At 42.1% G+C, this 17,538-nt stretch overlaps 1 protein-coding gene across 19 annotated transcripts in view; it reads right to left on the bottom strand.

The window, feature by feature from the left end:
- Positions 1–17,538, bottom strand: part of FGFR2 (fibroblast growth factor receptor 2) — an 85,455-nt gene that overhangs the window by 65,329 nt on the left and 2,588 nt on the right. For 4 of the 19 annotated variants that reach the window (XM_071749572.1, XM_071749574.1, XM_071749560.1 and 1 more), the window contains exons 1-2: positions 16,845–17,226; positions 14,346–14,596 (exon numbers count right to left, since the gene is read on the bottom strand). In XM_071749572.1, coding sequence (XP_071605673.1) covers positions 14,346–14,596; positions 16,845–16,906 — 313 coding nt within the window. In that variant the 5' untranslated portion in view covers positions 16,907–17,226. Of the gene's footprint in view, positions 1–14,345; positions 14,597–16,844; positions 17,234–17,538 lie in introns of those variants that run through there. The other 15 variants (XM_071749568.1, XM_071749567.1, XM_071749556.1 and 12 more) reach the window with 7 other exon arrangements.

Genomic DNA, 17,538 nt, shown 5'->3' on the forward strand with positions numbered 1-17,538 from the left:
CACAGCCTCTCCCAAGAAGAGCACAGCAGGAACACAAGTGAAGCTTTCAAAGTCACAGTGTTCAAAACAAAATGGCTCATCCATCAGTCCTCTTTTGTAATTAAGTAACAAGAAGAATGTTAAACCACAATCTTTTACCAAAAAAAAAAAAAAAAATTTAAAAAAAAAATCATCCTTGGAAAATTACATTTGCCTATAATTACTGGGACTTCATAACCCCTTACAAGCCTGGCTTTCAGCAGAGGAAAAGGAACCACAGCCCTGGGCACTTGTGACTGTTGGGCACAGGGTGGAAGGATTTCCCCTACCACATTTGTGACACAGTTGGACCATGCCCAGTAAAGAATCATAGACTGGTTTGGGATGGAAGGAACCTTAAAAGATCATTTAGTTCCAGCTGCCCTGCCATAGGAAAGGACACCTCCCTCTAGGACCAGGTTGCTCCAAGCCCCATCCAACCTGGCCTTGAACACTGCCAGGGATGGGGCAGCCACAGCTTCTCTGGGAAACCTGAGCCAGGGTCTCACTAGCCTCAAAGTGAAGAATTTCCTGATGTCCAACCTAAATCTTCCCTTGTTCCAGTTTAACTGTCCTGTCCTCCTCGTCCTATCACTCCATCTCCTTATAAAAAGTCCCTCCCCAGCTTTCCTGTAGTGCCTTCAGGTACCAGAAGGCCACTATGGAGTTTCCCTGGAGCCTTCCCTTCTCCAGGCTGAGCAACCCCAACTCTCAGGCTGTCCTTGTAGAAGAGGTCCTCCAGCCCTCTCATCATCTTCATGGCTCTCCTCTGGACCACTTTTGCAACTGATTTCTCCCCACAGCCCCACTATCCCACTCCCACCAGCATTTTTGGCCTCACCAAGGCCAGCATGACAAGGCAGCAAGGGAGCTCAGGAGGATGGGTACCCCAGCCAGCTACTCCCCTCAAGCCTCCTTCTCCACGAGGCACCAACCATGGGCTGCTTCTCATATACATAAATAACACACACCTCTCTCTCTGCTTGTTTGGGAGTCTCAGGGAATATTAGAACAGGTGACTCCTGGGTGTACACCCTCACTTCCAAGAACACTGAAACCCTGAAAGCCACGTTCCTCATCCTTGGGGCACAGAGTTGTCATTTTGGTATGGCACCTCCAACAAAGAAGTCTGAAATGAGCAACACATCCAAGCTAGCCTGTGAGTGGGAGTTTGGAAATGCTGGAGCTCTGCCAGTAGTTGAGTTTTAGGTGGTTCTGCAAGAAGCTGGTAGTTGGACTGGATGATCCAAGGAGACAATCTATGAGTACCACCCCAGTGGGACACTCAATATTGGGTTATCCTGATGCACTTGGAAACTGTGTGCCCAATATTAACTCCCAATCATCCTGAAATCATGCTCCTCCTTGTTTTTTTCCCTAGGGCAAACATGGTTTTTCAAACAACAGGTCCAACACATGCATCACACCAAGATGGTAGCAGGGAGAAGTACATAAAACCATCCCAATGAGACTAATGATGTGGACTGTAAAGATTCTTGGATTTTGATTTTATAACAAAGTCTCTAAACTTGCTAGCATGCAAAGTTCCTTCCCAAAGTGTAGAACAACCCACAACAGTGTTTTATCCTCCTTGCAAACTAATTCAGTCTTGCTGATACAGTCATATCCCCACAGATCTGCAAGGCAGGTGGTTCACTGAGCACTACACTATGCTTCTAGAAATCTCAGTTCCAGGAGGATGATGGGCTCCTTTCTACATATATTTTCTAACAGTAACAAGTATATTTGTGTCTGCTGGCTATTTTTAATAAGTTCAGATTCCACTGTCGAATTATTTTTAAAATAAGCAGCTGAAGCCAGCTAGCTAATTCACTTTGAAGTTTAAGACTTCTTTGTAATGCTCTACTGGCACAGAAAATTTCTTTTAACAGAGTTTTCACTGTGCCAACAATGTACAGGAGCCTTTAAAAATGTCTTTGTTTAAGCTTTTTAAAAGCCACCATGGGTGAAAATAACTCAACCCTCCTTGAACTGCACTGGAGGCTCTCCCTGAAGAGCCCCAGGAACATCACAGAAAGCTCACACAGGCTGCAGAGTCCTCCTGAGTAGCTGGGTTGTTTGCACACAATTACAAGGAAAACAATTTTCTCCCTTCTGTACATGATTTCATCTCTTTTTAAATTATTATTCCCATATTTACAGTGAGTCCTTCAACACAAATCCAAATCCAAACTCGAGAAGAGTCAATTATCCCTTTCACAAGGAAAACTGGTAGGATAGTGATGACAAACAAGTACCAAACAGGTAGTAGCATTTGGTAAATATTATCCTGTTCCATGCCTTTCTTTCCAGAGAATCAGGGAAGATACAGCACAAGTGTTGTCATGAAATAATGAAGTCATGTTTGGAAACAGTGAGTTATTTCAGGTAAGCCATTGTGTTGCCAAACTTGAATGTAGCAGCACTTAAGACTGTCACTTTTTATAATGTTTGCCTATAAAAACTTTTTCCAGTGTGGGTTTGAAATGCTGTCCAAAAGCAAACAGAGAACAGGTGGGATTCTGAGGCACAAAGCCGCCCAACAGCTTCACTGCAAAAATCAACCAGTTGAAACTTAAAAAATAAAAATTCCAGGCTGCACATAAACAACCTCAAGCTGCAAAGTGAACTCCCTCCCCAGGACACCGTGCAAGGATTTTTACCCTGCTCTGAGATCTGGGGACAAATTTTGCACTCATGTGCAGGCTGGACCATCAAACCAAAGGTTCTCCTGAGGCTGGCATCAGTATTATCTCCCTGCTTCCCCAACTTTTGAGCACAGCAGAGAAATAAAGCTGTAAGATAGCTTGGCCCACACTGGTACCCAGCTTCCCATCTTCTCAGCAGCATCCTCTGGAATTTTCCCATTGTGAAAATATCCAGATGGGAGGAGGAGGAGGAGATAGCACTGCAGAGCCCACACCACCAAGCAAGGGCTGATGATCTGGTATCACATCCATGCTCCTCTGGCCCTCTCTGAAGCCCTGCTCGGAAACCATAACCCTCAGGCATCCCTAGGAACCTGTAAACCAGCCCCTCCCTGGGTGAGGAAGGCAACACAGGGTGCCTTTCTCCTGCAAATCCTATAATTGTGGCACAATTTCCTACTGCAAAGGTGCAGAACCTGACCTAACACTTGTCTACCAGCCCTTAAAAAGCAAACAGGTGACACAACCACGTGTAAAAACCTCCAGCATGTGTAAAAACCTCCAGCGGTGTCCTCAAGAGGACTGGGGACATTCTGAATGCTCTGTTTCAGATGATTAGGAGATAGGTAATTATATTCCAAATCACGCTTCTATTCAGGACTCAGTCACTGAAATGAGAGATTTATACTTCCTTAAGTTTTAAATTATTTTTATTTGCCCCCGTTTATTAAAACGTTAACAAAGAGCTGCTTATCTTAAGGCTCAAGGCATTTAGTTACTTAGTTACAGAGCCAAATAATTAAACAATCAGCTAATGGCTAACCCCGGCAAAGATTCTCACACAACTCTCTGTAACACAAAAGCCTCAGACCCCATCAAGCCACTTTCCCTTCAAAAGGCTTTAGTAAATAACTAAACACTCACCACAGCATGCCCAGAAAGGTCAAGGGACCTGACCTGTCAAGAATCCAAGAGGCTCATTGCAAAACTAAATGTCTTCATGGGGAACACCATCACTCCTGCTTCTCTCCCCCCTTTCCCTTTTTTTCTTGTTATCAAGGAAGATTCAGCAAGACCATGCTGGACAAGCAGCAGGGGATGGGATATTGAGTTATGCCTGAAGCAGAATAGCTCTGGGCCCTATGACTTTGAGCTGAACCCAAGCTTTTATATGGTCTCTCCAAGAAATAGCCTCTGAGGGATCAGGAAGCCCAGATTATCATCAGTCAGGTCTGCAGCCTTCCCTCCCACCTCCCAGCCATAAACTGATGGCCACTTCAATCTGAGTTGGCAAGTTAATCCTAAGAGTAACTCCATGTCTTCTGATGATGGGTAAACTCAACCAACAAAGAAATGGCCACTGCTTTCAAGAGTCATTCCTGGCCACAGTGACTACCAGCAAACCACAGCCACAAAAGCTAAGCACAACTCCTTATACAAAGGGGGAGGACAAAATAGTGTTTGAAATTTATCCATCTGCTTCTCAAAAGTCACTGGATTCCCGCTGTCTTATTTGTTCTGAGTTTCCATCAGGGAGCTGCCAGCTATGCCAGGCTCAGCCTCTGCCAGCCATAATCAGGAAGCCTCTCTGTTCTGATAAAATACTTTTCAAGTTACTGAAGTTCCTTCTAGAATTTTAAAACACACCCAAAAAAAATTAAAAAAAAAAAAAAAAAAATTAAAAAAAATTCTTTGTTGCTATGAACAACACCCTGAGAGCACAAGACATTCTCCCCCTTCCTCAATGTATTAGAACATTAATAGTTAAAACCTGACAAAAAAAACATTTAGGCCTTGTAGGAAAACTTCAAACAGCACTAAAGAACAGGAGTTATATGTGATTGTTATAAATGCAAAAAAATGTGTCAGATTTTAAGCTTTTGCTTTTTTTCCTTTAGAAAAAGCTCCCAGGCTTCTCTCTTTAAAAGCAACATCTTCCACACGAAGCATGAAGCACCATGTTCTCCAAAATAAATTGAGATATTTTTTTCCTGGCACCTTCTTTAACCATGCTCTCCTTATTGTATGAGGACCTAGTAATTTGGTGGGTACAGGAGATGAAAACAGACCCCTCAAAAGTTAAAAAAAGAAAAAAATATTGATGAACAGGAAGAATTCCTTTGCCCTGGAAATAAACAATGGTAAAACAAAGTATATGTTGCCACATACCAGTGGCTGGTACCCTAGCAAGCAGAAAGCTTCCAGCCACACTGATCTGCTAGAGCATGGACCTCCAGCATCATGTCAACTCCTACTGAGCATTACATATACTAAGACCATAAAAATAAGTGAATCTCCTCCAATTGAAACCCATGCCAATGTCATCATGGGTAAGGGAAAATATTACACTGCACTAAGTTTTCCCTCAGCTTTGAAGACTTAGAAAAATAAGTAATTCTGGTGAGCAGCAAAGAGTTTCACCACTTGCAGGACCTTCTGGCCAAGACAAAAGTTCTGTGTGTTATCCCCACATGAGTAACCATGGACCTCCAGCTCCTCAAGATAACTACCCCAAGCAGCATCTAGCCCTGGCTACAGATACAAGGGCCTCAGAAGAACAGACAGAGCAGCAGGGGCAAACCTCAGGAGGTTCATCAGGACATTGATTAACATGGGGTGAGATTCAGGAACTCTTTCAGCATGGTTTGATGGCTGCAAAGCAGTGAAGCTGACGTGGCTCGGCCCATGCTTAAAGGAATATGACTCCTCAAAAAAATAAATAAAAAATACAATTGTACTAGTCTAGGCTTCGTGAGGATATTAAAAATTCCTACAATCTGTAGCCTGCTTGCTCCTACCTGTCTTTTATAGCTGTGATTGTTGAGTTATGGCAGCACAACCACGCAGTGTGCGTCAAAACTGCTGAGTATCACCCGCTGATGGGCTTGGCTGTGTGCTTTGTGCCTCTGGAAGCCAAGCCAGGGAGGACTTGGAGCATGCCAAGTTTTAAGTAAACAGCAGAGAGACCAGCAAGGCCACCTCCTGCTGCTGGGAACTGCCCTGCAATTTCTTCCTGTTTGTCCCCATTCTTCGTGGTCTGCTCCTTACTGGACGACGACTTCTTCATGCAGATCTTGATCCCCAAATACAGGGCAAGAAAGAGCAAAGCATCTTTCTTTTTAACCAGGAAGGTAGAAAACACTCCCCAGCCTTGAACTGCCAGGCCAAAACCTCTTGAATTATTGTGCTGCCTTTTATAATTTCAACAGTAAGCTGAGAAACTTCAGGCGAACCTCAGGATTCAAGCCTTTGGTTCCAGGCACCAGATCTGGATGATTTCTGTTCAAGCCACAAGCTCCATCATCTGCCCGAGGTGCCAGTGACAGTCTCTGTGCTGAGTGTGCTGGGGAGTACAATCCAAACCCAACACACATGTAACACAATCTCAAAAATAATTAACTGCTCCTCAAACTCATTACAGAAGAGTCTTCTCATGTAATCTATTATACAACACAAAGGGGAAATATATTACCTTTTGCCAGAACCTCAAATAAAAAGCTGAAAAAAAAAAATAAAATTAGCCTTCTCCCTCTAAAAAACAGAATCCAAGACTAGGATCATTTTCTCATTTCTACTTTCAGCAACAGCAGAATATCAAATCTTCCTGACTGGATGCTGCACATAACCAAGTGGCAGAGCAATTTAACCAGCTCTTATTGTCCAATGTAGCATAAAAATCTGCTTTTGGAAAGGGTCCATGAAAGATTTGTAGCTCTGGGAAAAGATATGAGTATATTTATTTAGTTGCAGAAGGCTTTCCTTGGGTTTAGTACATTCTTTCATCTATTCCAACCTGTAACTTTATTTCAGGTTCTTTAACTGCATTTCAAGAGCAGTGTAAAAACATAACAGAACCTAGCAAAAATCCAAACATAAAAACACCACCTTTTTTTCCCCCAAAGGCCATGCTCGGGACAATTGCTACTCAACATGCAAAAGAAATAAAGTATAACTGTGAAGTTAAAAATTGCACAATTTCATGTTTGAGCATTAGTTCTGGATGCACAGAACATCATTTTGGGTGCCCTATAAGCAAGTCAGCAGTTCTCTTTTGTACAGTTTTACTTGACTAAACAAATCCTCCTAATTTTAGCAGCTCATCTGGAAGTCTCATCTTGCCTCTTTCCCCTGAAATTCATCTTCCCCCACTTCCTAAAGTGGGATTTGAAACCAGTCACTGGAAACAATAGCCCCAGAACATCCCCTCAGCACTTCGCTATGTGCTATCCACAGTGCATACAAATGGTAGGATACTCTCCAAACACTTCAGAGCATCCCAGGCTCCCTTTAAATGGAGAAAAACATTTAGTCAATAGGCATCAGAACTCATTTAATCCCAGCTCCACACAGGAGCCACCAGTAGTACCTGGGGACAAGGAAGAAGCAGCAGAACAGGCCCTGAAGTTGAAGCTAGGATGGCCATCTGCACTTCCAAGTGGCCCACAACCATTTACAAGGATTATTTTTACCTTGCAGACACCTCCATCCTCACTCAGAGGCTCCTGGGAACTTTGCCACATTGATGGAAGATGGTTCAGGTGCTTCTGAGCTGTTAGGAGAAGGGCTATTACTGAACAGGGTGTGCTGCAGATCTATTACAGAGCCTCCACGTTCATCTTGCACGTCTGAAATACCCCTGCTCCCCTGGTGAGGAAACAATACCAGCTGTATCTTGGTCCTATCTACAAAGGGTTATTTTTTTATTATTACTATTATTACATATTAAGCTATGTTTCTTAGAGCCAAGTTGAAGAATTGCTCAAAGCTCAACCTGGGGTTTTGAAATCCTTTTTTTGAAGAGCTGCTGGGTGACATTCAGAACTAGCAACCATCTTGCTTTCCTGGAAAGAAATTCCACATCACAACACCAGAGACACTGAGAAAAGCAGTTTATAAACCTGCAAAGCAAGTCCCACAAAAGCACATTCCCCTTGCTGCCCAGCAGCTCACCTCTACCCCATGCACCCATGGAGGCCATCCCAGAGGAAAGGTATCAAGAGGCTTAATTTTTTTTTCAACACCCCAGCTTTTTATTATGTGCAAAACTAAAACTGCAGCGTGGTGCTTTGATCCATCCGACTACAATTTAAGCTCCTACAAACCCGTCCTGGTCAGTACAGGCTGGTAAAGAATGTCCAGCCACAGCATCCAACTCCAAACCACATTTAGAAACAACCCCAGCACAGACAACAACCCCAGGAGAAAGCCTGAGGTGGTAACTCCCACGTCACAAATCTCCTTTCAAAACAGAAACTTATTAAAAGCGAGGAGGCAAAAAAAAATAAAATAAACGGCCAAAATATGAGCTTCTCATCCTCCCTTTTCTCCCTTCCAACCCCCTTCCCAGTAAACCCTCACAACACAAAGGAATTCTCTCCTCCTCTTGGTTCTTGTGGCTTTGGTACTGTCAGGAGCTTTGCAAGGCTGCCCGACACCAGTTCATGGCCCAAACTCATGAGCCAGTTCTTTTGCGGGGGAGGCAAAGCAATAATTACAGCTTGCAACAGCATGCAAGGAGGAGAAGGAAAGTAGGTCAGATCTCCCAACTCCTCAGCTTTGCTGAGGTTCACCAAATGCTTTCACTTACAGTCACTTTAAAAATACAATTAAAGTAAGAATAGCACAGCAAGCGAAGGAAGCAGCACGGTACAGTTCAGCTAGAACTTAAGTTTGCTTTTCTTTCCCTCTTTTTAATACAGATAATGTCATTTGCATGGTGACAAGCAGCAAAAGGATCTCACCCAGCAGAAAATGAAGCCCATGAGACACCTCTCTAGACCAGGTGCTGACCACTCTGATAGTCACAAGTAAATCCAGGAAAAACAAACCTAAAAAAACCCAGCAGTGATAATTAATAGATGGGATAGGATACCCTGGAATTATATGTAATTGTTAAACAGAGTAGAAGCTATTCAAAATTTGTTTTTTTATAATTCTACATTAATATTTACCCCTCTTGCAGAATATTTTGCTGCTGTTCCCAACTCCAGTTGAAACCCAAAGGGCCAAACTCCCAGAGCAGGTCGGCGCTCCCAGCACACATTTCCTCATTACAACAGGAGCTGCTGGCTCCTGCACTCTTGAAAATCTGGTCTTTATTTAAGATTTGCCTGCTTTCAAAGCTGCTCCAACTTCTCTTCCCGTGTAAAAGCCAGTTTAGTCCTCAGTACTACAAGACTCCACCTCGGATTTGGGGGTCAACACTGTGCCAGATTTCCACCACCAAAAAATACCAAATGCCACAGATGCACAGTACATTGTGCTCAACCTACATGCAAAATTCTGATTTTCAAGTCAGTCCCCAAATTGCTGTAAGGTTAGTTTTACCCTGTCAGGTTCCATGCCAAAGCCAGTACTATCCAATTTCCCACAGACACCAAAATCAGATGTGATGGAGCTCAGCATGCCCAGCCAGGGCACCAAACCCTCAGTCCCCCCAGACTCTTCATTTCAGACCTGCTTTGGGTTCCTGATGTCTTTTCAGCACAAATTTTGCAGTTGTTTAACTACACCAAAATGAATTTTCTCTTCTAATTAAACCAGGTGCACTATTACAAACAGGCAAGACAGAACTTGCTGAAGTGGGTGATGGTTCTCGTGAAAACACAGATTTATATTGCTAAGGAATGTTGCTGTGAAGAATATCTCCACTTGCACTCTAAAGCTTCACCCTTTAGGAATCACGAATGTTTAACACTTAAAAATCTGACCCTTCTGGTAAGGAATCTAGCTCTATTAATGACAGGAACCAGGACAGTCAAGTATTTTTCTAACACTCCCATCTATTCCTAAACTAAACAGTCATTCTAAGAAAATTCTCATCTTTGAATGCTTTTATATAAAGGCAAGTGATGATTTCTACTGAAGCTGGGAAGCTGGATATAGAAATACGTTCATTAAGAGCTATGCTATGGTTATTATTAAAACACCACAATAGTCCATCATCTCATGCATACACAGTCTTGCATAACTGGAGCTGTCAGCATTTTCATTGTAAATTCAGCTTTCAAAGGTTTGTAACTTGACTGTAACAAAAAAAAAAAAAAATTAGCATACTCTGAAATTTGTTGCAAGTTGCCTGCCAAGGGAGAAATATTTCAAGATTAGAAAACTATGCAGCCATTGGAGTTGGTGGCTGGTTTGGGGTTTTATCTGTACAAGCAGTTGTTTTTTTTTAAAAAAACAAAAAGTTAAAAACTCCCACAAGGCAACATCTTTGAAAATCTGGCTCCAAGAAATAATTTTTAAAAGTCACTAAAAGAATTAAAATCCTAAAATTTAACATTTTCGTTTTTTCCAAAAGTTGTAATTGTAAAATAAGGCAGCTAAGCCTGAAATTTTGCAATTATTTGCTCTGTTCTGCAAAAGAGTTGCCATGCTGAACTGGTACCAACTCCCAGTACCCCATCAACACCTCAGTAAGTAACAACCCACCCAGTGCCAAATTAGTCTGCAGCTCAGGACCATCTCTCTGCTGAGGGTCTATGGATTTGCAACACAGAATGGACACATTAAAACTGATTTAATCTGGCTGCTTCTAGAAATTCCCCAGAATCTCAGCTAGCAATTCCTGTACTGGGCCAAATAACTTACTGAACCAGATCTCTGAAAGAGCATCCAGCCCTCACTGAGCCCTGGGAATGTCACATTCCTCCATAATGGGCTTTGAAAATTGTCGTTCCTTAAAAAAAAAAAAAAAAAAAAAAAAAGACAAAAAAACCCCCAACAACCAACCCTTGGATTTAACTAATCAGTTTCAGTTGTTAATCATAACTTGCAGATATCAAAGCCACTGCTCTTGTAGAATAAAATAAAAAAGGTACCAAGGGAATCCTGGGTGAATTTGCCTTTTTTTCCTACCCTGGTGCTTCTCCATCACCTCTGCTCCACGAGGATGCCCACTTTGGCAGCCCAACCAGCCCTGCAGCTTCCAAAACACAGAGAGGAGCCCTGGGGACACCCCAGGGGACAGAGGAGGTCTCACCACCAAAGCATCCCTCCACCTCCCTTCCTGCCTGCTCCCTGGGAGCCCAAGAAGCATCTCAGAAGCACCCACCAACCCAGGCAGGTGATGATGGCTAAAAAAAAAGGAGTCTGAGTGGACTGTGCTGACCACTGGGACCACAGGTGATGTGAACCTTTAAGCACTGCCAATATTTTAACAAAGATCAAGGTAGATTGTTCCTATTATGCAAAACTCTTAAAAAAAATTGCTCTGGGTGCTGCATTGAACAGGTTTATAGTGGATGTCACAAACAGCAAATAGCTGTGACTGAATTAAAACCCAAATGACAACTCACAGCTCAGGTCAGAGCCCACCATAAGCACACATCACCCACTACAAAAGGGCTCCCTCCTTCACTGCTGCCTCCCAAACACACATTTAAAGCCATTTTGATGAACATCCCCTTGTTTTTCACAGGACACAGAATGAGGCTGTCCCTGGTGGCAAGCTTAAATTAGTCCTTTGGAAATCTGACCTAAATTAAAAGAAGTGAAACACATTGTTATTGCACCAGGCCAGGGGAGTGGGTGCTCCAAGGCCAGTGTCAAGGCCTTGCATATAGGGGGGGGGGGAAAGGGGAAAAAAAAAAAAATTTAAAAGCAGAAAGTCTTTATATCCCATGGGGGAAAAGAAAAAGCAAAACACAACAAAACGTCTACGTAAACACTTGATGTAAGATGATTTGAGAGCTGAGAGCCCCCAGACTAATTCCTACAGGTTCTCTTGCGGCTCACACTGCTCAAGAACCTCAGATTTTACCATCACTGCTTAAAGCAGGAAGCACAGGACCAGTAACAACCCTGCTCAGGATCCAGCCCTTCGTGAGCACTCGTGACATCAATATTGACATTATGATTTGAAAAGGCTCAAGATACCACCTTCAGTGTAAATATGTACTAGAGTACTATCTAATGGTTATAGATGAGACCCAGAGCTCAACAAGTCCAGTATTTTTATAAAAGCACCTGAGAAAAGTTTTACTCCTGCAGAATAAAATAAAAAAGGTATCAAGAGAACCCTGGGTGAATTTGCTTTTTTTTCCTGACAAATGGGAAGCAGTACCCTGGTGTTTCTCCACCACCTCTGCTCCAGGAGGATGCCCACCTTGGCAGCTCCACCAGCCCTGCAACTTCAGAGATCAGCTTGACTGCAGATAACCAGAAGTAAAGCACCTTGATGCAAGACATCTTGGATGTATACTGCACGTAAACTGCTTGTGCTAAAGTACTCATTTAACTAGATTCATGTCCTGTACTGCTTGAGCTAAAGTACATAACTAAACCTGATACTCCGCAAAAAATGATTACAACTAAAATTACATCTAGCTAAGAGACAAGAGGTAGTGCTTCCCACTACCATCAAAGGAATGCAAAGCCACAATTCCACGTCCTGTTAACTCTGTATACAGCTTTTTCAATATTCTGAGTCACTAAAACAAGAAATAGTAACAATAAAAGCACCTCGAAAAAAAAAAAAAATAAAAAACAAACACACACACAAACACACAAAAAAAGCAAAATTTAGGGGATGCCCACAAAGGAAGACTAAGGAACAGATCAACACATGTCACAAAAGGTCATGGCCCTGTCAACCTTCTCAGCTGGTACAAAATGTCATCGCTCTAATGACTGCATAGTCAGCAGCCTTATGGAAAACACACATTATTAGAGCACCTGAACCCCCAAATTAGCTGTGGCCAAAATGTTTGGCATTTACTAAATTAAAAAAAGAAGGCGGCTTTGTCTTTGAAGATATTTTTTAAGGTTTGTTTTGGTTTGTTTTCAGCTGAGACCCTGTGGGTGGCAATGATGGAACCCAGAGAAGGTGTTAATTTTTTTTTTTTAGAGGTTTAAGAAAGTACATAAAGGAGGTTTTATTTCCCAAATCTCAGATATAAATCCCACACAATTCCCTGTATTCTGCAGCATAAAACCTCTTATTATACTATTAACTTAAAAGCGTGGGGTTTTTTTCTCTTTTCTGGTAATCATACAGGTTCTCACGTCTGAAATTGTTTCATGTCAGTAACATTCCTGCCCAGGGAAGAAGTTTTCAATCCTTTTTAACAATTTATGCTTTGATAAAACGCAGATTCCACCCCCTGGATTTTCACTGTTGCAGAAACCTATATTGAAACTGTACTTTTTAAAATAATAAAAGCTATTCTTTACCTGAAAAGCTGAAAAATCATCAGGCATCTTTCAAAAAAATATTACTCTTCTACTTGTAAAATACTCCACCAACCAAGCAATCACATTTTTTCTGATTTAACCAAAAAACCAGATGATCTCACTACAAACAGATCATCTGAAACTAGAATTATTCATGATTTTGTCATTCCTCTGAAAAGCCAAAAATGGCACCAGATGCACAATTACTGTATCATACAGTGAGTGGTGTTTAAAGTTGGGCTTTTCTAAATTTTCAAGTTACCTTAAAAAAAAAAAAAAAAAAAAAATACAAAAATCTTTGCTATCAACAATCTCTGTGGCTGACAGACAACTTTGGTCATTTTTTTCAGGAATGCTTGCTGGAGAGGAGGGCTCATCATGTCTAACAAGTTCATTGCCTTCCATCTATAAAAATCTAATTGGAACTGATTCTAAAAATGAGTTAGCTGGTGACATCTGTTTTTACATAAAAACAAATAAGTTTTGCATGAAAACATATTAAATAAAAAACAAAGTTGCATCAGTGGACTTGAGTAGTAGAGCATGTGAATGCTCTCCAGCAAGCCTACAGGATGAGAAATGCTTCATGGACAGCAGTCATTAGAAATGTGATCACTACTCTGAAGGACAAGTAAAACTTCATGAAGGAAACCACATTGTCCCCCTACTGTGCTCAGAAAGCAGGAAAGATCCTACACAGTACAGAAGAATTATTCTTAAATACAATCAGCTAATGACAAAAAAAAAAAAAAGCAGCCTCTCCTTAGCTGCTGAGAGATGAAACCACTTTGTAAAGCTTGAGGCACGGATACACCTACAAGAACACAGCAGCAGGTGCAGGCTCAGAGGAGGAGATTTTATCAAAACATCTATTCCAGTGTCAAGGTTTTGATTAGCCTTGGCTTTCAGAGTAATGAGCTGCAATCCTTGCTATTCAGATCTCAACTTTTACACTTCCAGAACCTGCAACTCAGACACCACATCGTCTGTTCTCAGGTATTAACAACACTAAGGGAAAGTATTCTAACTTCAAACACTGCTAAAGCTGCAACACCATTTCTGCAGAGTGCCAGCAGATTTCAGCAGAGGCCACGTGAGTGAAAACTATTGGGATTTCTTTTTTCTCTGAACAGCTCCAATTAAGAGAACCCCACAAACATGCACCAACAGAGCCGTTCTGTTCCTGAAGACAGCAACATGTGTGTAGGTGCAACAGACCCATTTCCTTAAAGGCCCATTCCTGAAAACTTTGGATTATACAACACGATAACAGTCCCAAGTGAAATCACTGACACCACTTGCTTGCATAAGATGAAATCAGCATGTGCTTGCATGAACACAGCCCATGGGTGAGCATGAAAAATGAAAAAAAAACAACCCCACATAACTCTGGAGGGGCTAATGTGTTACTGGCCTCAGACTGACCAAATACACGGAGATGCTGACTTCCATTTCAGGCAGTTAAAATTAATTTCTGCAGAATTAAGGACTCTACAGACTTACCTTCAGGTTCCAGCGTGGCATCTTCAACAACTAAATTAAACGAAGGTCGAGCCAGGGAAAGTCCAGCCATGGTGACCACCACCAGGCAGATAAGGCAACCCGAATCCCAGCTGACCATCTTTTTAGAGTAACTTCCTGGTCCATTTCCATATCTCCATGTGGACTTTAATCCCATCTGAACACCTCTAGAGAAGCATGGAGAGAAAGCAGTGCCTTCAGCCAGGGTAATGCCTCCTCCCTTGGAACAGCAGCTGTGGGGAAGAGAGACATTGCACATATCAGCAAAACCATCCTCAACAGCAAACTCAAAAAAACCTCAGAAAGTCCCAAACTGAGCTGAGGTGAGAAGGGGAGGAGGAGGAGGATGGAAAAAATAGTTTTCAAGCTTCAAGAATATGTGAAAAGAGAGTGGCTTTTTATTTTCTGTTAGTAGTTTCCATCATCACCTGAGGCGTAACCAAGTCCTCCTTGTTTTCACAAAATCACTTCTCAGCACATATTTAGAGAGCTCTTTTACTGACAGAAAAATATAGTTTTGAAAAGGAAAAAAAAAAACCTGAGACACACACACATGTGCAGGCATATAACCAGTAATGCTACAAAATTACCACAATTATACAAATTATATTCTTGTTATTGTTCGAAGGTTTATGTAAGTTTGCCTTGGTGTTTCATTCCTTCACCTAGACAGTTCTGCAGCTAGCTGAGTTTGGAAAAATTCAGTAATTTTCCACAAAAAAAAAACCCAAAAAAACACCATAAAACCAGTTGAAAAATACTGTTTAGCCTTGGATAATCTGTAAAATTTATTTCCCCCCCCGGGACTTCCAGCTCCGCTATGGATGTGCCTTCCTCTGACTCAGTTCAGCATCCTTTCAGAGCTGAGTCCTGTACAGGTGAAAGGCTCCAGTCTTTGTAGGAATTCTAGTTAGCTACATCAAATTACAGGCAACTAAAATTTGCATAAAGTGTGGCATAGATTGGAACTTCACAGGAGATCTCCCCAGCATCATTTTCCAACCACACAGGCAAAGCTGCATCCACACACATTTCGCTTCTCTCTCAACTATTCTTCTTGGTGTCTATTTTTCAGACAGAGTAACATTAAAAAATAAGTCTGTTTTATCTTGGTAAAAATGGAATTAAAATTATAGAATTTACTGGTGATGCAGGCATGGGCTGATGGAGGAGAAGGGTACCAAAGTAGCTGGCTTCAGCAGACCCTGTTGCCACCACACTTAGTTGCCAGGTAAGGGTCAGAAGAGCATCCTCACAGGGTGATTTAACAGCTGAACCAGAAAATTAGACCCGATTTTCCACTTCAAAAATAAAAGATGGTAAACCTCAGTAAATGGATAAAAACAAGTAACTGCAGCAATTGTTCTAATCTGGCCAATGATTCATCCTAGATGTGATGAAACCCTAACTGAAGCTTAGAAAGCACTTGTCTTGAAGGAAAAAATAACATCACTCTTTTTCCCTCCTTTTTTCCCAAACTTTAAAGACAACCCAAAAAACAAACAAAAAAAAGGGGACGGGGGGGAAAGTGTAGTCATTAAGGTAAACTTCTTCAAAATCCCTATCATCTGGACATGGTACCTCCCCATACAGTACAGAAAACCACAGAGAAATATTCTCCCTTTGTATAGCCAGCCACTAAAAAATTTATTCTGATCTTATTAGCCTTGTGCTACCTGCTTCATACAACCCAAATTCAAAGTCCTACTAAGGGCAGAAATGCTGCTGGGGCATCCTGTACCTTAAGTACTACCTATAGTAAATTCCAGAGTCAGTAGAAACTGATTTTAGTAGAAACCATAAATAAGGCATTTGGGGAAAATTAAGACAATGTATTTCAGGTGAAACCCAGACAACTCAGGGCAAGCTTCTCCACCTCTGCTGATACCAGCTCAGAGCTCCATCCCTCCTTTACACATTTAGACATAACATGATCATCCCAGACCACGAGCTAGCAACTACTATTAAATCTCCAGTGAACCCACCACCAGACCACTGCATAAACATCTGCAAAGACTTCACCCTGAGCTTCTTTAAATAAGCACAGAGCAGGTGTAGAACTGAAGTGAGCTCTGTTTCCAAGACAGGTTTAAGTCTGGTGAAGAACCAAAGCCCTCCTGGAAGCTACCACCCAGGTCCAGAGCCTGACTCCCTATCTGACAGCCTCAGCTCTGCTGCTCCATTTATCCAGCTGCAAAGTGGGTAGAAACACTAATTAGTAGGCTGGATGTAATGCTAATTTAAAGTCCATAAATCATCCTGTAAACCCTGATTAAAAGCCATGTATATAAATGTAAAATGCAATCACAATTTTGCAAAAAAAAAGAAAACATACCAGAATGCTAGGCCCTTTTCTAACAGCGTTAATTCCACTCAGATTTCAGCTGCTTCAGATTTTCAGGCTGCATTAAATGCCACTGAAAGCACATCTGTGGTTCTTACCATCATATGAAGTGCTGAAGCACAAAGCGGCTTGACTACGTCTTCTCACCTGCCAGCTCCTGCACCTGAACATCTGCCAGCAGAGAGAAGAAACTCTTCATCCACAGGGCAGCAGCAAAACTCAAACCCGGGGCTCACCAAGGGGCAGCAAAGCAAAAATCAGAGTTCTGGATCCATCCACGAGCCAAACCACTTTTTACCACCCCGACAAAGAGCAGGTTTCAAGGAGTGTCCTTTCCCAAAAGATGCAGGGCCTGATGAAGACGAAACAAACCCAAATTCTTTTCATAGCTGAATGGCCACAGTTGCTGGGGGACGATTCTCTGGAAAGACCTCCTGTGCTGGATAATTATGTACCTCTATCTCAATGTTTGGAACACAGCCCCAGCATGCTTTTTGGCCTCCACTATTCTGGCTTCCTGACTACAATACCATAATCCCTCCTGGAGTCTCAGACTCAGTGAAAGCCACACGTAGTGTTTATTTTTCCCCTTGAAAGGGAACTCTGTCTCTCTTCTCAGCCTACACTTTGGGGAGGAGTTGTCAGGCTCCCATGATTGATGGCTCTCCTTGCCACTCGCTCATCAACTCAATTTTCACCTCGTCACATACCTGCCCAAATTTCTTCACCAAACTGACAAGCATGGGAAAGCAGACTGGTTTGGGAGCCCAACCAAATTCCTCCAAGCTGTACTTCAGCTTAAACACACTCACACACACAAACAAGTAGTAC

This window comes from Heliangelus exortis, chromosome 7, assembly GCF_036169615.1.
Source record: "Heliangelus exortis chromosome 7, bHelExo1.hap1, whole genome shotgun sequence".
NCBI classification, from domain to species: Eukaryota; Metazoa; Chordata; class Aves; order Apodiformes; family Trochilidae; genus Heliangelus; species Heliangelus exortis.